General features: G+C 44.8%; 3 protein-coding genes across 3 annotated transcripts; all 3 read right to left on the reverse strand.

Moving 5' to 3' along the window:
- Positions 1-1389: 1389 nt before the first annotated feature.
- On the reverse strand, positions 1390-3657 carry LOC149970151 (G protein-coupled receptor 4-like). The gene is made up of 2 exons (XM_090228623.1): positions 3610-3657; positions 1390-3169 (listed from the first exon to the last, which is right to left on the reverse strand). Exon 2 carries the CDS (start codon positions 3075-3077, stop codon positions 2220-2222), a length of 858 nt encoding a protein of 285 aa, XP_090084749.1. The 5' UTR covers positions 3078-3169; positions 3610-3657; the 3' UTR covers positions 1390-2219.
- An 8806-nt stretch (positions 3658-12463) lies between these two features.
- Positions 12464-16087, reverse strand: LOC149970152 (G protein-coupled receptor 4-like). The gene is made up of 3 exons (XM_090228624.1): positions 15949-16087; positions 14986-15039; positions 12464-14527 (listed from the first exon to the last, which is right to left on the reverse strand). Exons 1-3 carry the CDS (start codon positions 16046-16048, stop codon positions 13578-13580), a joined length of 1104 nt encoding a protein of 367 aa, XP_090084750.1. The 5' UTR covers positions 16049-16087; the 3' UTR covers positions 12464-13577.
- A 1710-nt stretch (positions 16088-17797) lies between these two features.
- On the reverse strand, positions 17798-20808 carry LOC149970153 (G protein-coupled receptor 4-like). The gene is made up of 3 exons (XM_090228625.1): positions 20753-20808; positions 20129-20182; positions 17798-19690 (listed from the first exon to the last, which is right to left on the reverse strand). The coding sequence occupies exons 1-3, from the start codon at positions 20787-20789 to the stop codon at positions 18741-18743; spliced, it is 1041 nt and encodes a 346-aa protein (XP_090084751.1). The 5' UTR covers positions 20790-20808; the 3' UTR covers positions 17798-18740.
- Positions 20809-22508: the final 1700 nt, after the last annotated feature.

The raw sequence follows: 22508 nt of genomic DNA on the forward strand, positions 1-22508 counted from the left end.
AAAACAATACATTTTTTAACCCCCTTTTTCCTCCCCAATTTCGTGCTATCCAATTGCGATCTTGTCTCATTGCCTCCCCCGAGCCCGTTGGGGAGTTGCAGCTAAGGTTGCATCCTCCGAAACATGACCAGCCAAACCGCACACCTTAACACCCGCACGCTTAACCCGGAAGCCAGCTGCACCAACGTGTCGGAGGAAACACCGTCCACTGGCAACCGAAGTCAGCCTGCAGGCGCCCGGGCCGCCACAAGGAGTCGCTAGAGCGCGATGAGCCAAGTAAATCCCCCCCCTGGCGAAACCCTCCCCTAACCCGGACAATGCTGGGAAAATTGTGTGCCGGTAACTTGGGACTCCCGGTCGCGGCCGGTTATGGCACAGCCTGGAATCAAACCCGGGTCTGTAGTGACGCCTTAGACCACTGCGCCACTCGGGAGGCCCGTAAAGGTATAATTTTAACAAAGAAGAGAACACTGTTAAAGCTTCGTTTCGATCCGATAATTTGAACAAGGAGTTGATAGGAGTTATACATAGTGAATCGTACAGATACAGTCCATTAGTGGTTAGAGTTGATAGGAGTTATACATAGTGAATCGTACAGATACAGTCCATTAGTGGTTAGAGTGTAGAGGCGGCAGGGTAGCCTAGTGGTTAGAGTGTAGAGGAGGTAGGGTAGCCTAGTGGTTAGAGTTGATAGGAGTTATACATAGTGAATCGTACAGATACAGTCCATTAGTGGTTAGAGTGTAGAGGCGGCAGGGTAGCCTAGTGGTTAGAGTGTAGAGGAGGCAGGGTAGCCTAGTGGTTAGAGTGTAGAGGCGGCAGGGTAGCCTAGTGGTTAGAGTGTAGAGGCGGCAGGGTAGCCTAGTGGTTAGAGTGTAGAGGAGGCAGGGTAGCCTAGTGGTTAGAGTGTAGAGGCGGCAGGGTAGCCTAGTGGTTAGAGTGTAGAGGAGGCAGGGTAGCCTAGTGGTTAGAGTGTAGAGGAGGCAGGGTAGCCTAGTGGTTAGAGTGTAGAGGCGGCAGGGTAGCCTAGTGGTTAGAGTGTAGAGGCGGCAGGGTATCCTAGTGGTTATAGTGTAGAGGAGGCAGGGTAGCCTAGTGGTTAGAGTGTAGAGGCGGCAGGGTAGCCTAGTGGTTATAGTGTAGAGGAGGCAGGGTAGCCTAGTGGTTAGAGTGTAGAGGAGGCAGGGTAGCCTAGTGGTTAGAGTGTAGAGGTGGCAGGGTAGCCTAGTGGTTAGAGTGTAGAGGAGGCAGGGTAGCCTAGTGGTTAGAGTGTAGAGGAGGCAGGGTAGCCTAGTGGTTAGAGTGTAGAGGCGGCAGGGTAGCCTAGTGGTTATAGTGTAGAGGCGGCAGGGTAGCCTAGTGGTTAGAGTGTAGAGGTGGCAGGGTAGCCTAGTGGTTAGAGTGTAGAGGAGGCAGGGTAGCCTAGTGGTTAGAGTGTAGAGGCGGCAGGGTAGCCTAGTGGTTAGAGTGTAGAGGCGGCAGGGTAGCCTAGTGGTTAGAGTGTAGAGGAGGCAGGGTAGCCTTGTGGTTAGAGTGTAGAGGCGGCAGGGTAGCCTAGTGGTTAGAGTGTAGAGGAGGCAGGGTAGCCTAGTGGTTAGAGTGTAGAGGAGGCAGGGTAGCCTAGTGGTTAGAGTGTAGAGGCGGCAGGGTAGCCTAGTGGTTAGAGTGTAGAGGCGGCAGGGTATCCTAGTGGTTATAGTGTAGAGGAGGCAGGGTAGCCTAGTGGTTAGAGTGTAGAGGCGGCAGGGTAGCCTAGTGGTTATAGTGTAGAGGAGGCAGGGTAGCCTAGTGGTTAGAGTGTAGAGGAGGCAGGGTAGCCTAGTGGTTAGAGTGTAGAGGTGGCAGGGTAGCCTAGTGGTTAGAGTGTAGAGGAGGCAGGGTAGCCTAGTGGTTAGAGTGTAGAGGAGGCAGGGTAGCCTAGTGGTTAGAGTGTAGAGGCGGCAGGGTAGCCTAGTGGTTATAGTGTAGAGGCGGCAGGGTAGCCTAGTGGTTAGAGTGTAGAGGTGGCAGGGTAGCCTAGTGGTTAGAGTGTAGAGGAGGCAGGGTAGCCTAGTGGTTAGAGTGTAGAGGCGGCAGGGTAGCCTAGTGGTTAGAGTGTAGAGGCGGCAGGGTAGCCTAGTGGTTAGAGTGTAGAGGAGGCAGGGTAGCCTAGTGGTTAGAGTTGATAGGAGTTATACATAGTGAATCGTACAGATACAGTCCATTACCCTGCATCTGTCCTACCTGGAGCCTTCTACTACACTATCAGTCATGGTCATAGTGTTGGTGACCTGACTCTGCTCCTCGTCACCCATGAGCTTGCCGAAGCAGGGGAAGGCCAGAGTGTCCTTAGCTCCCTTTCTCATGAACACATAGAGTAGGGGATCCACAAGGGGGCTGAATCTCTCAAAGAGGGTCCCAATCTTTACATTTGTTCGGCCTGTTACCCCTGATATCAGATATTGTATGATGAGGGGTAGGAACAGGACTGTGTAATTGCCCAGCACAAGGGCCAGGGTACCAATAATCCGTCTCTGTTCGACAGCTGGCACAGAGATGGAGACGGACAGAGCTTTCAACGTGCCCACGAGGAAGAATACGAGCAGTGGAAAGGGTATGAGGAGGTTAACTGCAAACAGAATCAGTTTCCTCTCGAAAGTCGGTGTGAGGTACAACATGCAGATTTGGATGAAAGGGATAACCCAGATAAAGGAGGACATTATGAGCGAGTATTTGATGTTACGACGAAAACGGTACCAGAGAGGAAATGCAATCACAAGATATCTCTCCAGAGCAACACATACCATGAAACTAATGCTCGCACTGATACCGAAGAAATCAATCAAAAGTACAATCATTTTCCAGGCACCAGACGGGTTGAACGGCCTCATGCAGATCTGAACGAGATCTGCAATAAGAAGGTTGATAACGTAGACCGGAGCGATGTGATCAGCTCGGATCAGGAAGTACATGGCATAAATGGACAGACAGATCAGAGGAAAGCCGATGGAGAACGTTGTCCACTGTACGACGGTTTCAACGATGCTCCAAGTGGATGGGACGTCGTCCGTGACATTGTAGAGGTTTTCTCCAGCCATCCTTGGTGATGCTTGTTGTTGCAGGAACAGGTCGATGGCAGGGTTCTTCAGATTCCCGAGTTCAAGGGCCTTAATATTTTCCTGTTGTGCTCCTACACTCAGAGAAAACAAAGTGAAATAGCTGCTGTTTTACTCTATAACATCTAAGATCCCAGTCATGATTCTTTAAAACAGGTCTAGTTTTGAGCTCAACGATGCATATTTACTCTAAATCTAAAAGCATTTCCCTTCTAAAGAAAACAGGAAGTATGCTCAATATACGTTCGTATACGTTCTGCGTATTTTTAGTAAACCTGAACATGTAACACAAAATAGAGCTGTCAAAGTGCCTATAGACATGAACCTTCTTACATTGTGTAAATGTTAGGATACCTTAAAATGTCTCTTCTTTATGCAATGAACTAATCAATTGAGCCGTTACTACGTGTTTTAATGAATATCATATAATAGAAAAACTAAGTCATCACGTGAAGCACAAGAACAGTTGAAATAGCCATTTAGCAACCATGTGGAATCTACAGGATTGTCTTACCTGGTGGGTCAATTAGATTAACTGGCGTTCGTCTTGTAGCGCCTATCAAATCAACTAATTATCAGGAAGTGGAAATGCAAGTTAGAAACGTGCCATTCTTTTTTACAGCACAGATACAGATACAGCACAGATACTCTCAGATACTCACAGATACTCACAGATACAGATACAGCACATATACTCACAGATACAGCACAGATACTCTCAGATACTCACAGATACTCATAGATACTCACAGATACAGCACAGATACTCACATATACAGCACAGATACTCACAGATACAGCACAGATACTCACAGATACTCACAGATACAGCACAGATACTCACAGATACTCACAGATACAGCACAGATACTCACAGATACTCACAGATACAGCACAGATACTCACTGATACTCACAGATACTCACAGATACAGATACAGCACAGATACTCACAGATACTTACATATACTCACAGATACAGCACAGATACAGCACAGATACTCACAGATACTCACAGATACATATACAGCACAGATACTCACAGATACAGATACAGCACAGATACTCACAGATACAGATACAGCACAGATACTCACAGATACTCACAGATACAGATACAGCACAGATACTCACAGATACAGATACAGCACAGATACTCACAGATACAGATACAGCACAGATACTCACAGATACAGATACTCACAGATACTCACAGATACAGATACAGCACAGATACTCACAGATACAGATACAGCACAGATACTCACAGATACATATACAGCACAGATACTCACAGATACAGATACAGCACAGATACTCACAGATACAGATACAGCACAGATACTCACAGATACTCACAGATACAGATACAGCACAGATACAGCACAGATACTCACAGATACAGCACAGATACAGCACAGATACTCACAGATACTCACAGATACAGATACAGCACAGATACTCACAGATACAGATTCAGCACAGATACTCACAGATACTCACAGATACTCACAGATACAGATACAGCACAGATACTCACAGATACTCACGGTGCACACCCAGTGACAATACAGCATGTACGTCTGAGCCTTAAATACTGTGAGACAGGAAGTCCACCACTCCAGGATGTCAAAAGTCATTGCACAATTTGTGTTACTGTAGCATTTGTCTTCGATAGCTGATTGGTCAGGGAGATCATGTGACATTACTACCAGTGGTTAAAAGATCCCGGACCTAATCCATTCCACACTAAGTTTCTACTTCGATGTATTTCAGAATGACAACAGGAATGTGACATCTGACCTGTAACATAATACACTTCATGCACACATCTTATAATATGCATTAGAGGTCGCTTTCAGCTTCCTGTGTGAACCGGAAGTGCCTTAAAATGACGTCATAGGTGCCGTTTCAAAGGGTTAAAAAGGTCAGATCTTTTCAAAACTTAATATGTGTGATTAGGCCTCAACCCCCACGAACTGTAAGTCAGTCATTTCTCCCAACAGATGTCTAAGAAAAGCTCTCTCACACACACACACACACACACACACACACACACACACACACACACACACACACAGCAAGGATGGAGTGACAAAGTGCGGTGCTTAAAGACACACAGAGCCTGCAATGGCATTTCCATAATCTCTAGGCTGTGCCGAGTTCAACGAGATGCCCCGCTTGACCGTAGCTCGCTCTGAGTGCAGCGACCGTGAAAAAACGTAGGCCCAAAATGAAGCCTGGCCCTAAATGTCATTTGCTTTTGGGTGACAGTGAGAGAACCGTTAGGGTGAGAAGCACAATTCGACCTCAGGTACGTTCCTGAGGTCCTCCCGATCCGTGCAAGCCTAACCTTGACCGTGTGGCATTAACCCTTAACAGTAAAACAGGGTTTTTTTGGTCTCACAGATTACAATGACTTCTCTCCCCATAGGAATACATTGCCTGCTCCTCTAAAGTCAACCTGAAGCCTATGTAGGTTATGAATGCCTTATGAACCTGTCTTCAATGACAGTCCATCAAGCCACTATGAGGTCTACCTGTGTCGATTCTAAGCTTCCTGTAGCAACCGGAAGTGGTTAAAATCACCCTAAAAGTGTATATCCATACCCTGCCTGCAGTTTGACAGACATAGTGCATTCAAGCCTGTGTAAATCAGTCAGTTCTTAACGTAAAGACTTAAAACTCAGGATTCTGTAAAAGCATACCCCAATGAGGATATGTGTTTACTTATAGCTTCCTGTGCCAACCGGAAGTGCCATAATTGGTGTCACAGGGGCTGTTTCGAAGGGTTAAAAAAGTCAGATCTGTCCAAAACTTCATATGTGTGATTAGGCAACCCCCATGAACTGTAAATCAGTCATTTTTTCCCATAAAATTTCAAAGGAAAACTCAATCACACACACACACAGCTTGGAAGGAGGGACACATTGGGGTGCATAGAGACATACACTGCCTGCATTAGTTAACCTTGTTTGAACTATTAACCTTTTGTAACTAGGGGGCAGTATTTTCATTTTTGGTTAAAAAACGTTCCCGTTTTAAACAAGATATTTTGTCACGAAAATATGCTCGACTATGCATATAATTAACAACTTTGGATAGAAAACACTTTAACGCAAAGATATTGTCTGTGAGTGCAACAGAACTGATGTGACAGGCGAAACCCAGATAAAAATCCAATCAGGAAGTGAAACCGCCTCATGCCAATGACTCCTTATATGGCTGTGAATGAGCTACGAATGAGCTTACGTTTTCCACGTATTCCCCAAGGTGTCTACAGCATTGTGACGTCTTTTTACGCATTTATGTTGAAGAATAGCTGTAAGGGACCATATATAGCAAGTGGTCACATAATGGCTCCCGCAGAAAATCTTGCGTAAAGTACACAAGTAGCCATTTTTCCAATCGCTTCTTATGAGAAACCAATTGTCCCGACGGGTATATTATCGAATTGTTATATGAAAAACACCTTGAGGATTGATTCTAAACAACGTTTGCCATGTTTCTGTCGATATTATGGAGCTAATTTGGAAAACAGTACAGCGTTGTAGTGACCGCATTTTCCGGTCGATTTCTTAGCCAAACGTGACGAACAAACGGGAGCTATTTCGCCAACAAAAATAATATTTTTGGAAAAAAGGAACATTTGCTCTCTAACTGGGAGTCTCCTGAGTGAAAACATCCGAAGTTCTTCAAAGGTAAATGATTTAATTTGGTTGCTTTTCTTATTTTTGTGAAAATGTTGCCTGCTGCCAGCAGAGCATAGCATTATGCCATGATAAACTTACACAAATGCTTGTCTGGCATATTTCGAAAAACGGTCTAGAAAGCACTTTTTAAGGGTGTGAAGTTTTTTCAAAATTTTTGCTATTTTTGACTTTTGACTTCCTATGAAATCATATTGCAAGTGGAGAAAACATATTCCTTATGCACAAGTAAAAAAATAAAAATAATGATAATAAAATTGGATAAAAGTATATTCATACAATTCTTACAAATAATTAATAATTGACAAAAAAAAAATCGAAAGAATTTCCAAAAACGGCACTTTTTAAAAGGGGTGATAAGTTTTAGATTTTTTTTTCACTTTTTCAAAATTTTACTTTTGGATGTTGACTTGTGTTACATTTGCAATATGAAAAACCACGGTGGAGCGCGCTCGCCACCTTTTGGATTTTTAAAGTGTTACACCTGGCATTTGCCATATGGCATTTGCAATCAACTTTGAACGAAACGACGCCGAATTGAGTGGTATTGGACACCATGTATATGGTTTGTCCAGTGCCAATGACTTCCTATTCATTTTTGTCCATTTCAGGGGGTATTCCCTTACTTAATATATTACATCAATAAAATCAATTTAGCCTCAAATAAATAATGAAACATGTTCAATTTGGTTTAAATAATGTAAAAACAGAGTGTTGGAGAAGAAAGTAAAAGTGCAATATGTGCCATGTAAGAAAGCTAAAGTTTCAGTTCCTTACTCAGAACATGAGAACATATGAAAGCTGGTGGTTCCTTTTAACATGAGTCTTCAATATTCCCAGGTAAGAAGTTTTAGGTTGTAGTTATTATAGGAATTATAGGACTATTTCCTTCTAAACCATTTCTATTTCATTAACCTTTGACTATTGGATGTTCTTATAGGCACTTTAGTATTGCCAGTGTAACAGTATAGCTTCCATCCCGCTCCTCCCTGGGCTCGAACCAGCAACACAACGACAATTAGCGTGTGCGCTATCCAGCTAGCCATTTCACTTCGGTTTAAGCCTATCAACTCATCTCGGGAGTTGATAGGCTTAAAGTCACAAACAGCGCAATGCTTGACGCACAAGGAAGAGCTGCTGGCAAAACGCACGAAAGTGATGTTTGAATGAGTGTTTACGGGCCTGCCTCTGCCTACCACCGCTCAGTCAGATACTTAGATACTTGTACGCTTGTATGCTTAGTCAGATTATATGCAACGCAGGACACGCTAGATAATATCATCAACCATGTGTAGTTAACTAGTGATTATGATTGATTGTTTTTTATAAGATACGCTTAATGCTAGCTAGCAACTTATCTTGGTTTACTGCATTCACGTAACAGGCTCCACTCCACTCCTTGTGGAGTACAACGAGAGAGAGGCAGGTCGTTATTGCGTTGGACTAGTTAACTGTAAAATTGCAAGATTGAATCCCCCGAGCTGACAAGGTGAAAATCTGTCATTCTGCCCCTGAACGAGGCAGTTAACCTGTTCCCAGGCCGTCATTGAAAATAAGAATGTGTTCTTAACTGACTTGTTAAATAAAGGTATAAAAAAAACATCTGCAAATCGGTGCCCAAAAATACTGATTTCCGATTGTTATGAAAACTTGAAATCAGCCCTAATTAATCGGCCATTCCTATTAATCGGTCGACCTCTAATATGCATACACCTTTTTGGGTGAAGAAGCTGTTAGTTTTATATTCACAGACTTGATGTGCTGGAGTACAGGCAGCTACTTGAGAATAAAACAAACTTACTAGTGATATTCCACCAGACTTTTATAGGTCAGTCACAATGTCTAGGTCCGTCAGACTTAACACCAATATGTTGAGACAATGATGAAACGTGATAACAGTCCTCCACCACACACACACAAATGCAACAAATGAAATATTGTGCAAATACTTCAGAAAAATGACTGCCTTGTCACTAATGTTGAAATTGTGGGGTTACATACAGTGCCTGTCAAAAGTTTGGACACACCTACTCATTCAAGGGTTTTTCTTCATTTTTACTATTTTCTACATTGTAGAATAAATGGATGACATCAAAACTATGAAATAACACATATGGAATCATGTTGTAACCAACAACAAAAAAGTTGTAAATAAATATTTTATATTTGAGATTCTTCAAAGTTGCCACCTTTTGCCTTGATGACAGCTTTACACACTCTTGGCATTCTCTCAACCAGCTTCATGAGGTAGTCACCTGGAATGCATTTCAATTGACAGGTGTGCCTTGTTAAAAGTTAATTTGTGGAATTTATATCCTTCTTAATGCATTTGAATGCGTTTGAACCAATCAGTTGTGTTGTGACAAGGTAGAGGTGGTGTACAGACCTTACTGTGAAATGCTTCCTCACAAGCCCTTAACCAACCCTGGTAGAGGTGGTATACAGACCTTACTGTGAAATGCTTCCTCACAAGCCCTTAACCAACCCTGGTAGAGGTGGTATACAGACCTTACTGTGAAATGCTTCCTCACAAGCCCTTAACCAACCCTGGTAGAGGTGGTATACAGACCTTACAGTGAAATGCTTCCTCACAAGCCCTTAACCAACCCTGGTAGAGGTGGTATACAGACCTTACAGTGAAATGCTTCCTCACAAGCCCTTAACCAACCCTGCAGTTAAGAAAATAGTGAAGCAAATATTTACTGAATAAACTAAAGTTTAGAAAAGTAACACAATAATGAGGCAACATACAGGGGGTACAGGTACCGAGTTAATGTGTGGGGGTACAGGTACCGAGTCATTGTGTGGGGGTACAGGTACCGAGTTGATGTGTGGGGTACAGGTACCGAGTGAATGTGTGGGGGTACAGGTACCGAGTTAATGTGTGGGGGTACAGGTACCGAGTTAATGTGTGGGGGTACAGGTACCGAGTTAATGTGTAGGGGTACAGGTACCGAGTCAATGTGTGGGGGTACAGGTACCGAGGTAATGTGTGGGGGTACAGGTACCGAGTCAATGTGTGGGGGTACAGGTACCGAGTCAATGTGTGGGGGTACAGGTACCGAGTTAATGTGTGGGGGTACAGGTACCGAGTTAATGTGTGGGGGTACAGGTACTGAGTCAATGTGTGGGGGTACAGGTACTGAGTCAATGTGTGGGGGTACAGGTACCGAGTCAATGTGTGGGGGTACAGGTACCGAGTCAATGTGTGGGGGTACAGGTACCGAGTCAATGTGTGGGGGTACAGGTACCGTGTCAATGTGTGGGGGTACAGGTACCGAGTTAATGTGTGGGGTTACAGGTACCGAGTTAATGTGTGGGGGTACAGGTACTGAGTCAATGTGTTGGGGTACAGGTACTGAGTCAATGTGTGGGGGTACAGGTACCGAGTGAATGTGCGGGGGTACAGGTACCGAGTCAATCATAGAAACACAAAACATAGACTGCCCACCCCAACTCACACCCTGACCATACTAAATAAAGACAACATAGACTGCCCACCCCAACTCACGCCCTGACCAACACTAAATAAAGACTAAACATAGACTGCCCACCCCAACTCACGCCCTGACCATACTAAATAAAGACTAAACATAGACTGCCCACCCCAACTCACGCCCTGACCATACTAAATAAAGACTAAAAATAGACTGCCCACCCCAACTCACACCCTGACCAACACTAAATAAAGACATAACATAGACTGCCCACCCCAACTCACGCCCTGACCATACTAAATAAAGACTAAACATAGACTGCCCACCCCAACTCACACCCTGACCATACTAAATAAAGACTAAACATAGACTGCCCACCCCAACTCACACCCTGACCATACTAAATAAAGACTAAACATAGACTGCCCACCCCAACTCACACCCTGACCATACTAAATAAAGACTAAACATAGACTGCCCACCCCAACTCACACCCTGACCAACACTAAATAAAGACTAAACATAGACTGCCCACCCCAACTCACGCCCTGACCATACTAAATAAAGACTAAACATAGACTGCCCACCCCAACTCACGCCCTGACCATACTAAATAAAGACTAAACATAGACTGCCCACCCCAACTCACACCCTGACCAACACTAAATAAAGACTAAACATAGACTGCCCACCCCAACTCACGCCCTGACCATACTAAATAAAGACTAAACATAGACTGCCCACCCCAACTCACGCCCTGACCATACTAAATAAAGACTAAACATAGACTGCCCACCCCAACTCACGCCCTGACCAACACTAAATAAAGACAAAGGAAAATAAAGGTCAGAACGTGACGACTGCCTGCTGACCCCTTTGAGTCCTTCAGGCAAACCCATCTCTAGTGATCAGACTGAGTCCTTCAGGCAAACCCATCTCTATTGATCAGACTGAGTCCTTCAGGCAAACCCATCTCTAGTGATCAGATTGAGTCCTTCAGGTAAACCCGTCTCTATTGATCAGATTGAGTCCTTCAGGCAAACCCATCTCTATTGATCAGACTGAGTCCTTCAGGTAAACCCATCTCTAGTGATCAGACTGAGTCCTTCAGGTAAACCCGTCTCTAGTGATCAGACTGAGTCCTTCAGGCAAACCTATCTCTATTGATCAGACTGAGTCCTTCAGGCAAACCCATCTCTATTGATCAGACTGAGTCCTTCAGGTAAACCCATCTCTAGTGATCAGATTGAGTCCTTCAGGTAAACCCATCTCTAGTGATCAGACTGAGTCTTTCAGGTAAACCCATCTCTAGTGATCAGACTGAGTCCTTCAGGTAAACCCGTCTCTATTGATCAGACTGAGTCCTTCAGGTAAACCCATCTCTATTGATCAGACTGAGTCTTTCAGGTAAACCCATCTCTATTGATCAGACTGAGTCCTTCAGGTAAACCCGTCTCTATTGATCAGACTGAGTCCTTCAGGTAAACCCATCTCTATTGATCAGACTGAGTCCTTCAGGTAAACCCATCTCTATTGATCAGACTGAGTCCTTCAGGTAAACCCATCTCTAGTGATCAGACTGAGTCCTTCAGGTAAACCCATCTCTAGTGATCAGACTGAGTCCTTCAGGTAAACCCATCTCTAGTGATCAGACTGAGTCCTTCAGGTAAACCCGTCTCTATTGATCTGACTTCTCGTACTGTTATATATAGTTATTACAACTATTCACAAATAACAAGACATTTCCACTGTACAATTTCTAATGCCAGAGAAAATCATTTGTTTTCACTTAGGCTCTCTTTCAGGATGTTAGGTCTTCGTGTGTAGGCACCTTGATCTCCCTGTTCCTGTGCGTTCTCCTGATCTCCCTGTTCCTGTGCGTTCTCCTGATCTCCCTGTTCCTGTGCGTTCTCCTGATCTCCCTGTTCCTGTGCGTTCTCCTGATCTCCCTGTTCCTGTGCGTTCTCCTGATCTCCCTGTTCGTTCTCCTGGAACCCGTTGAGGGGTCTCTCACGCAGCCCTGTCAGCCCATCAACCAGACTGTGTCTCTGGAGAAGGAAGGCTGCCCAACATGCCTAGTCATTCAAACCCCTATCTGCCCTGGCCACTGCGTCACCAAGGTACAATGAACAAACTGGCTCTAACTCTGACCACTTTCAGTGTCCTCTTTTTTTAAAGGGACTCCGGGAGAGAATGGGAACAAAAGAGGAGAAAGAGTGATCTCAAATATCCACATTATCAGTTTATTGAAGGAAACAAGTCCATATTTTTCTGAAAAGCTGCAATACAAGCCCAACACAGATAGCGCAATGCAGAATAGGGCTGTGTACAATACAGTATGTCATGTATTTTATATAAAAAAGCAAGGCATGTACTCTTCACATTTTAACTACAACAATAAAACAATACATTTTTTAACCCCCTTTTTCCTCCCCAATTTCGTGCTATCCAATTGCGATCTTGTCTCATTGCCTCCCCCGAGCCCGTTGGGGAGTTGCAGCTAAGGTTGCATCCTCCGAAACATGACCAGCCAAACCGCACACCTTAACACCCGCACGCTTAACCCGGAAGCCAGCTGCACCAACGTGTCGGAGGAAACACCGTCCACTGGCAACCGAAGTCAGCCTGCAGGCGCCCGGGCCGCCACAAGGAGTCGCTAGAGCGCGATGAGCCAAGTAAATCCCCCCCCTGGCCAAACCCTCCCCTAACCCGGACAATGCTTGGAAAATTGTGTGCCGGTAACTTGGGACTCCCGGTCGCGGCCGGTTATGGCACAGCCTGGAATCAAACCCGGGTCTGTAGTGACGCCTTAGACCACTGCGCCACTCGGGAGGCCCGTAAAGGTATAATTTTAACAAAGAAGAGAACACTATTAAAGCTTTGTTTCGATCCGATAATTTGAACAAGGAGTTGATAGGAGTTATACATAGTGAATCGTACAGATACAGTCCATTAGTGGTTAGAGTGTAGAGGCGGCAGGGTAGCCTAGTGGTTAGAGTTGATAGGAGTTATACATAGTGAATCGTACAGATACAGTCCATTAGTGGTTAGAGTGTAGAGGCGGCAGGGTAGCCTAGTGGTTATAGTGTAGAGGAGGCTGGGTAGCCTAGTGGTTAGAGTGTAGAGGCGGCAGGGTAGCCTAGTGGTTAGAGTTGATAGGAGTTATACATAGTGAATCGTACAGATACAGTCCATTACCCTAGTGGTTAGAGTGTAGAGGAGGCAGGGTAGCCTAGTGGTTAGAGTGTAGAGGAGGCAGGGTAGCCTAGTGGTTAGAGTTGATAGGAGTTATACATAGTGAATCGTACAGATACAGTCCATTACCCTGCATCTGTCCTACCTGGAGCCTTCTACTACACTATCAGTCATGGTCATAGTGTTGGTGACCTGACTCTGCTCCTCGTCACCCATGAGCTTGCCGAAGCAGGGGAAGGCCAGAGTGTCCTTAGCTCCCTTTCTCATGAACACATAGAGTAGGGGATCCACAAGGGGGCTGAATCTCTCAAAGAGGGTCCCGATCTTTACATTTGTTCGGCCTGTTACCCCTGATATCAGATATTGTATGATGAGGGGTAGGAACAGGACTGTGTAATTGCCCAGCACAAGGGCCAGGGTACCAATAATCCGTCTCTGTTCGACAGCTGGCACAGAGATGGAGACGGACAGAGCTTTCAACGTGCCCACGAGGAAGAATACGAGCAACGGAAAGGGTATGAGGAGGTTAACTGCAAACAGAATCAGTTTCCTCTCGAGAGTCGGTGTGAGGTACAACATGCAGATTTGGATGAAAGGGATAACCCAGATAAAGGAGGACATTATGAGCGAGTATTTGATGTTACGACGAAAACGGTACCAGAGAGGAAATGCAATCACAAGATATCTCTCCAGAGCAACACATACCATGAAACTAATGCTCGCACTGATACCGAAGAAATCAATCAAATGTACAATCATTTTCCAGGCACCAGACGGGTTGAACGGCCTCATGCAGATCTGAACGAGATCTGCAATAAGAAGGTTGATAACGTAGACCGGAGCGATGTGATCAGCTCGGATCAGGAAGTACATGGCATAAATGGACAGACAGATCAGAGGAAAGCCGATGGAGAACGTTGTCCACTGTACGACGGTTTCAACGATGCTCCAAGTGGATGGGACGTCGTCCGTGACATTGTAGAGGTTTTCTCCAGCCATCCTTGGCGGTGCTTGTTGTTGCAGGAACAGGTTGATGGCAGGGTTCTTCAGATTCCCGAGTTCAAGGGCCTTAATATTTTCCTGTTGTGCTCCTACACTCAGAGGAAACAAAGTGAAAAGGCTGCTGTTTTACTCTATAACATCTAAGATTCCAGTCATGATTCTTTAAAACAGGTCTAGTTTTGAGCTCAACGATGCATATTTACTCTAAATCTAAAAGCATTTCCCTTCTAAAGAAACAGGAAGTATGCTCAATATACTTCTACGTTCTGCGTATTTTTAGTAAAACTGAACATGTAACACAAAATAGAGCTGTCAAAGTGCCTATAGACATGAACCTTCTCACATTGTGTAAATGTTAGGATGCCTTAAAACGTCTCTTCTTTATGCAATGAACTAATCAATTGAGCCGTTACTACGTTTTTTAAATGAATATCATATAATAGAAAAACGAAGTCATCACTGTGCATTTCAGTGTTTAACACGTGAAGCACAAGAACAGTTGAAATAGCCATTTAGCAACCATGTGGAATCTACAGTATTGTCTTACCTGGTGGGTCAATTAGATTAACTGGCGTTCGTCTTGTAGCGCCTATCAAATCAACTAATTATCAGGAAGTGGAAATGCAAGTTAGAAACGTGCCATTCTTTTTTACAGCACAGATACAGATACAGCACAGATACTCTCAGATACTCACAGATACTCATAGATACTCACAGATACAGCACAGATACTCACAGATACAGCACAGATACTCACAGATACAGCACAGATACAGCACAGATACTCACAGATACAGATACAGCACAGATACTCACAGATACAGATACAGCACAGATACTCACAGATACAGCACAGATACTCACAGATACAGCACAGATACTCACATGTACTCAAAGATACTCACAGATACTCACAGATACAGCACAGATACTCACTGATACTCACAGATACTCACAGATACAGATACAGCACAGATACTCACTGATACTCACAGATACTCACAGATACAGATACAGCACAGATACAGCACAGATACTCACAGATACTCACAGATACAGATACAGCACAGATACTCACAGATACAGATACAGCACAGATACTCACAGATACAGATACAGCACAGATACTCACAGATACAGATACAGCACAGATACTCACAGATACAGATACAGCACAGATACTCACAGATACTCACAGATACAGCACAGATACTCACTGATACTCACAGATACAGCACAGATACAGCACAGATACAGCACAGATACTCACAGATACAGATACAGCACAGATACTCACAGATACTCACAGATACTCACAGATACAGATACAGCACAGATACTCACAGATACAGATACAGCACAGATACTCACAGATACAGATACAGCACAGATACTCACAGATACAGATACAGCACAGATACTCACAGATACTCACTGATACTCACAGATACAGATACAGCACAGATACAGCACAGATACTCACAGATACAGATACAGCACAGAGACTCACAGATACTCACGGTGCACACCCAGTGACAATACAGCATGTACGTCTGAGCCTTAAATACTGTGAGACAGGAAGTCCACCACTCCAGGATGTCAAAAGTCATTGCACAATTTGTGTTACTGTAGCATTTGTCTTCGATAGCTGATTGGTCAGGGAGATCATGTGACATTACTACCAGTGGTTAAAAGATCCCGGACCTAATCCATTCCACACTAAGTTTCTACTTCGATGTATTTCAGAATGACAACAGGAATGTGACATCTGACGTGTAACATAATACACTTCATGCACACATCTTATAATATGCATTAGAGGTCGCTTTCAGCTTCCTGTGTGAACCGGACGTGCCTTAAAATGACGTCATAGGTGCTGTTTCGAAGGGTTAAAAAGGTCAGATCTTTCCAAAACTTAATATGTGTGATTAGGCAACCCCCATGAACTGTAAGTCAGTCATTTCTCCCAACAGATGTCTAAGAAAAGCTCTCTCACACACACACACACACACACACACACACACACACACACACACACACACACACACACACACAGCAAGGATGGAGTGACAAAGTGCGGTGCTTAAAGACACACAGAGCCTGCAATGGCATTTCCATAATCTCTAGGCTGTGCCGAGTTCAACGAGATGCCCCGCTTGACCGTAGCTCGCTCTGAGTGCAGCGACCGTGAAAAAAGTAGGCCCAAAATGAAGCCTGGCCCTAAATGTCATTTGCTTTTGGGTGACAGTGAGAGAACCGTTAGGGTGAGAAGCACAATTCGACCTCAGGTACGTTCCTGAGGTCCTCCCGATCCGTGCAAGCCTAACCTTGACCGTGTGCCATTAACCCTTAACAGTAAAACAGGGTTTTTTTGGTCTCACAGATTACAATGACTTCTCTCCCCATAGGAATACATTGCCTGCTCCTCTAAAGGTAAAGGTAAAGGTATAATAAAGGTATAATATTAACAAAGAAAAGAACACTGTTAAAGCTTCGTTTCGATCCGATAATTTGAACAAGGAGTTGATAGGAGTTATACATAGTGAATCGTACAGATACAGTCCATTAGTGGTTAGAGTGTAGAGGAGGCAGGGTAGCCTAGTGGTTAGAGTGTAGAGGAGGCAGGGTAGCCTAGTGGTTAGAGTGTAGAGGCGGCAGGGTAGCCTAGTGGTTAGAGTGTAGAGGAGGCAGGGTAGCCTAGTGGTTAGAGTGTAGAGGAGGCAGGGTAGCCTAGTGGTTAGAGTGTAGAGGAGGCAGGGTAGCCTAGTGGTTAGAGTGTAGAGGCGGCAGGGTAGCCTAGTGGTTAGAGTGTAGAGGAGGCAGGGTAGCCTAGTGGTTAGAGTGTAGAGGCGGCAGGGTAGCCTAGTGGTTAGAGTGTAGAGGAGGCAGGGTAGCCTAGTGGTTAGAGTGTAGAGGAGGCAGGGTAGCCTAGTGGTTAGAGTGTAGAGGAGGCAGGGTAACCTAGTGGTTAGAGTGTAGAGGAGGCAGGGTAGCCTAGTGGTTAGAGTGTAGAGGAGGCAGGGTAGCCTAGTGGTTAGAGTGTAGAGGAGGCAGGGTAGCCTAGTGGTTAGAGTGTAGAGGAGGCAGGGTAGCCTAGTGGTTAGAGTGTAGAGGAGGCAGGGTAGCCTAGTGGTTAGAGTGTAGAGGAGGCAGGGTAGCCTAGTGGTTAGAGTGTAGAGGCGGCAGGGTAGCCTAGTGGTTAGAGTGTAGAGGAGGCAGGGTAGCCTAGTGGTTAGAGTGTAGAGGGGGCAGGGTAGCCTAGTGGTTAGAGTGTAGAGGGGGCAGGGTAGCCTAGTGGTTATAGTGTAGAGGGGGCAGGGTAGCCTAGTGGTTAGAGTGTAGAGGGGGCAGGGTAGCCTAGTGGTTAGAGTGTAGAGGAGGCAGGGTAGCCTAGTGGTTAGAGTGTAGAGGGGGCAGGGCAGCCTAGTGGTTAGAGTGTAGAGGAGGCAGGGTAGCCTAGTGGTTAGAGTGTAGAGGAGGCAGGGTAGCCTAGTGGTTAGAGTGTAGAGGAGGCAGGGTAGCCTAGTGGTTAGAGTGTAGAGGGGGCAGGGCAGCCTAGTGGTTAGAGTGTAGAGGAGGCAGGGTAGCCTAGTGGTTAGAGTGTAGAGGAGGCAGGGTAACCTAGTGGTTAGAGTGTAGAGGAGGCAGGGTAGCCTAGTGGTTAGAGTGTAGAGGAGGCAGGGTAGCCTAGTGCTTAGAGTGTAGAGGAGGCAGGGTAACCTAGTGGTTAGAGTGTAGAGGAGGCAGGGTAGCCTAGTGGTTATAGTGTAGAGGGGGCAGGGTAGCCTAGTGGTTAGAGTGTAGAGGAGGCAGGGTAGCCTAGTGGTTAGAGTGTAGAGGAGGCAGGGTAGCCTAGTGGTTAGAGTGTAGAGGAGGCAGGGTAGCCTAGTGGTTAGAGTGTAGAGGCGGCAGGGTAGCCTAGTGGTTAGAGTGTAGAGGAGGCAGGGTAGCCTAGTGGTTAGAGTTGATAGGAGTTATACATAGTGAATCGTACAGATACAGTCCATTAGTGGTTAGAGTGTAGAGGCGGCAGGGTAGCCTAGTGGTTATAGTGTAGAGGAGGCTGGGTAGCCTAGTGGTTAGAGTGTAGAGGCGGCAGGGTAGCCTAGTGGTTAGAGTTGATAGGAGTTATACATAGTGAATCGTACAGATACAGTCCATTACCCTAGTGGTTAGAGTGTAGAGGAGGCAGGGTAGCCTAGTGGTTAGAGTGTAGAGGAGGCAGGGTAGCCTAGTGGTTATAGTTGATAGGAGTTATACATAGTGAATCGTACAGATACAGTCCATTACCCTGCATCTGTCCTACCTGGAGCCTTCTACTACACTATCAGTCATGGTCATAGTGTTGGTGACCTGACTCTGCTCCTCGTCACCCATGAGCTTGCCGAAGCAGGGGAAGGCCAGAGTGTCCTTAGCTCCCTTTCTCATGAACACATAGAGTAGGGGATCCACAAGGGGGCTGAATCTCTCAAAGAGGGTCCCAATCTTTACATTTTCTCGGCCTGTTACCCCTGATATCAGATATTGTATGATGAGGGGTAGGAACAGGACTGTGTAATTGCCCAGCACAAGGGCCAGGGTACCAATAATCCGTCTCTGTTCGACAGCTGGCACAGAGATGGAGACGGACAGAGCTTTCAACGTGCCCACGAGGAAGAATACGAGCAACGGAAAGGGTATGAGGAGGTTAACTGCAAACAGAATCAGTTTCCTCTCGAGAGTCGGTGTGAGGTACAACACGCAGATTTGGATGAAAGGGATAACCCAGATAAAGGAGGACATTATGAGCGAGTATTTGATGTTACGACGAAAACGGTACCAGAGAGGAAATGCAATCACAAGATATCTCTCCAGAGCAACACATACCATGAAACTAATGCTCGCACTGATACCGAAGAAATCAATAAAAAGTACAATCATTTTCCAGGTACCAGACGGGTTGAACGGCCTCATGCAGATCTGAACGAGATCTGCAATAAGAAGGTTGATAACGTAGACCGGAGCGATGTGATCAGCTCGGATCAGGAAGTACATGGCATAAATGGACAGACAGATCAGAGGAAAGCCGATGGAGAACGTTGTCCACTGTACGACGGTTTCAACGATGCTCCAAGTGGACGGGACGTCGTCCGTGACATTGTAGAGGTTTTCTCCAGTCATCCTTGGTGATGCTTGTTGTTGCAGGAACAGGTTGATGGCAGGGTTCTTCAGATTCCCGAGTTCAAGGGCCTTAATATGTTCCTGTTGTGCTCCTACACTCAGAGAAAACAAAGTGAAATAGCTGCTGTTTTACTCTATAACACCTAAGATTCCAGTCATGATTCTTTAAAACAGGTCTAGTTTTGAGCTCAACGATGCATCTTTACTCTAAATCTAAAAGCATTTCCCTTCTAAAGAAACAGGAAGTATGCTCAATATACTTCTACGTTCTGCGTATTTTTAGTAAAACTGAACATGTAACACAAAATAGAGCTGTCAAAGTGCCTATAGACATGAACCTTCTCACATTGTGTAAATGTTAGGATGCCTTAAAACGTCTCTTCTTTATGCAATGAACTAATCAATTGAGCCGTTACTACGTTTTTTAAATGAATATCATATAATAGAAAAAAACGAAGTCATCACGTGAAGCACAAGAACAGTTGAAATAGCCATTTAGCAACCATGTGGAATCTACAGTATTGTCTTACCTGGTGGGTCAATTAGATTAACTGGCGTTCGTCTTGTAGCGCCTATCAAATCAACTAATTATCAGGAAGTGGAAATGCAAGTTAGAAACGTGCCATTCTTTTTTACAGCACAGATACAGATACAGCATAGATACTCACAGATACTCACAGATACAGCACAGATACTCACAGATACTCACAGATACAGCACAGATACTCACAGATACAGCACAGATACTCACAGATACTCACAGATACAGCACAGATACTCACAGATACAGCACAGATACTCACAGATACAGCACAGATACTCACAGATACAGCACAGATACTCACAGATACAGATACAGCACAGATACTCACAGATACTCACAGATACTCACTGATACTCACAGATACTCACAGATACAGATACAGCACAGATACTCACAGATACTTACATATACTCACAGATACAGCACAGATACAGCACAGATACTCACAGATACTTACATATACTCACAGATACAGCACAGATACAGCACAGATACTCACAGATACAGATACAGCACAGATACTCACAGATACTTACATATACTCACAGATACAGCACAGATACAGCACAGATACAGCACAGATACTCACAGATACAGCACAGATACTCACAGATACTCACGGTGCACACCCAGTGACAATACAGCATGTACGTCTGAGCCTTAAATACTGTGAGACAGGAAGTCCACCACTCCAGGATGTCAAAAGTCATTGCACAATTTGTGTTACTGTAGCATTTGTCTTCGATAGCTGATTGGTCAGGGAGATCATGTGACATTACTACCAGTGGTTAAAAGATCCCGGACCTAATCCATTCCACACTAAGTTTCTACTTCGATGTATTTCAGAATGACAACAGGAATGTGACATCTGACCTGTAACATAATACACTTCATGCACACATCTTATAATATGCATTAGAGGTCGCTTTCAGCTTCCTGTGTAAACCGGACGTGCCTTAAAATGATGTCATAGGTGCTGTTTCGAAGGGTTAAAAAGGTCAGATCTTTTCAAAACTTAATATGTGTGATTAGGCAACCCCCATGAACTGTAAGTCAGTCATTTCTCCCAACAGATGTCTAAGAAAAGCTCTCTCACACACACACACACACACACACACACACACACACACACACAGCAAGGATGGAGTGACAAAGTGCGGTGCTTAAAGACACACAGAGCCTGCAATGGCATTTCCATAATCTCTAGGCTGTGCCGAGTTCAACGAGATGCCCCGCTTGACCGTAGCTCGCTCTGAGTGCAGCGACCGTGAAAAAAGTAGGCCCAAAATGAAGCCTGGCCCTAAATGTCATTTGCTTTTGGGTGACAGTGAAAGAACCGTTAGGGTGAGAAGCACAATTCGACCTCAGGTACGTTCCTGAGGTCCTCCCGATCCGTGCAAGCCTAACCTTGACCGTGTGGCATTAACCCTTAACAGTAAAACAGGGTTTTTTTGGTCTCACAGATTACAATGACTTCTCTCCCCATAGGAATACATTGCCTGCTCCTCTAAAGTCAACCTGAAGCCTATGTAGGTTATGAATGCCTTATGAACCTGTCTTCAATGACAGTCCATCAGGCCACTATGAGGTCTACCTGTGTCGATTCTAAGCTTCCTGTAGCAACCGGAAGTGGTTAAAATCACCCTAAACGTGTATATCCATACCCTGCCTGCAGTTTGACAGACATAGTGCATTCAACCCTGAGTAAATCAGTTCTTAACGTAAAGACTTAAAACTCAGGATTCTGTAAAGGCATACCCCAATGAGGATATGTGTTTACTTATAGCTTCCTGTGCCAACCGGAAGTGCCATAATTGGTGTCACAGGGGCTGTTTCGAAGGGTTAAAAAAGTCAGATCTGTCCAAAACTTCATATGTGTGATTAGGCCTCAACCCCCATGAACTGTAAATCAGTCATTTTTTCCCATAAAATTTCAAAGGAAAACTCAATCACACACACACACAGCTTGGAAGGAGGGACACATTGGGGTGCGTAGAGACATACACTGCCTGCATTAGTTAACCTTGTTTGAACTATTAACCTTTTGTAACTAGGGGGCAGTATTTTCATTTTTGGTTAAAAAACGTTCCCGTTTTAAACAAGATATTTTGTCACGAAAATATGCTCGACTATGCATATAATTAACAACTTTGGATAGAAAACACTTTAACGCAAAGATATTGTCTGTGAGTGCAACAGAACTGATGTGACAGGCGAAACCCAGATAAAAATCCAATCAGGAAGTGAAACCGCCTCATGCCAATGACTCCTTATATGGCTGTGAATGAGCTACGAATGAGCTTACGTTTTCCACGTATTCCCCAAGGTGTCTACAGCATTGTGACGTCTTTTTACGCATTTATGTT

Source organism: Oncorhynchus mykiss, unplaced genomic scaffold (genome assembly GCF_057628025.1).
Source record: "Oncorhynchus mykiss isolate SJ-2025 unplaced genomic scaffold, ASM5762802v1 scaffold93, whole genome shotgun sequence".
Classification (NCBI taxonomy): domain Eukaryota; kingdom Metazoa; phylum Chordata; class Actinopteri; order Salmoniformes; family Salmonidae; genus Oncorhynchus; species Oncorhynchus mykiss.

Bases quoted from the DNA above. Each gene is read 5' to 3' on its own strand.
- LOC149970153 (XM_090228625.1), bottom strand. From the start codon at position 20,789: ATGCTGTATTGTCACTGGGTGTGCACCGTGAGTATCT. The intron at 20,183-20,752 runs GTGAGTATCTGT...CCTGATAATTAG, and splicing joins GGTGTGCACCGTGAGTATCT to TTGATTTGATAGGCGCTACA. The intron at 19,691-20,128 runs GTAAGACAATAC...CTCTGAGTGTAG, and splicing joins TAATCTAATTGACCCACCAG to GAGCACAACAGGAACATATT.
- LOC149970152 (XM_090228624.1), bottom strand. From the start codon at position 16,048: ATGACTTTTGACATCCTGGAGTGGTGGACTTCCTGTCTCACAGTATTT. The intron at 15,040-15,948 runs GTGAGTCTCTGT...CCTGATAATTAG, and splicing joins GGTGTGCACCGTGAGTATCT to TTGATTTGATAGGCGCTACA. The intron at 14,528-14,985 runs GTAAGACAATAC...CTCTGAGTGTAG, and splicing joins TAATCTAATTGACCCACCAG to GAGCACAACAGGAAAATATT.
- LOC149970151 (XM_090228623.1), bottom strand. From the start codon at position 3,077: ATGGCTGGAGAAAACCTCTACAATGTCACGGACGACGTCCCATCCACT.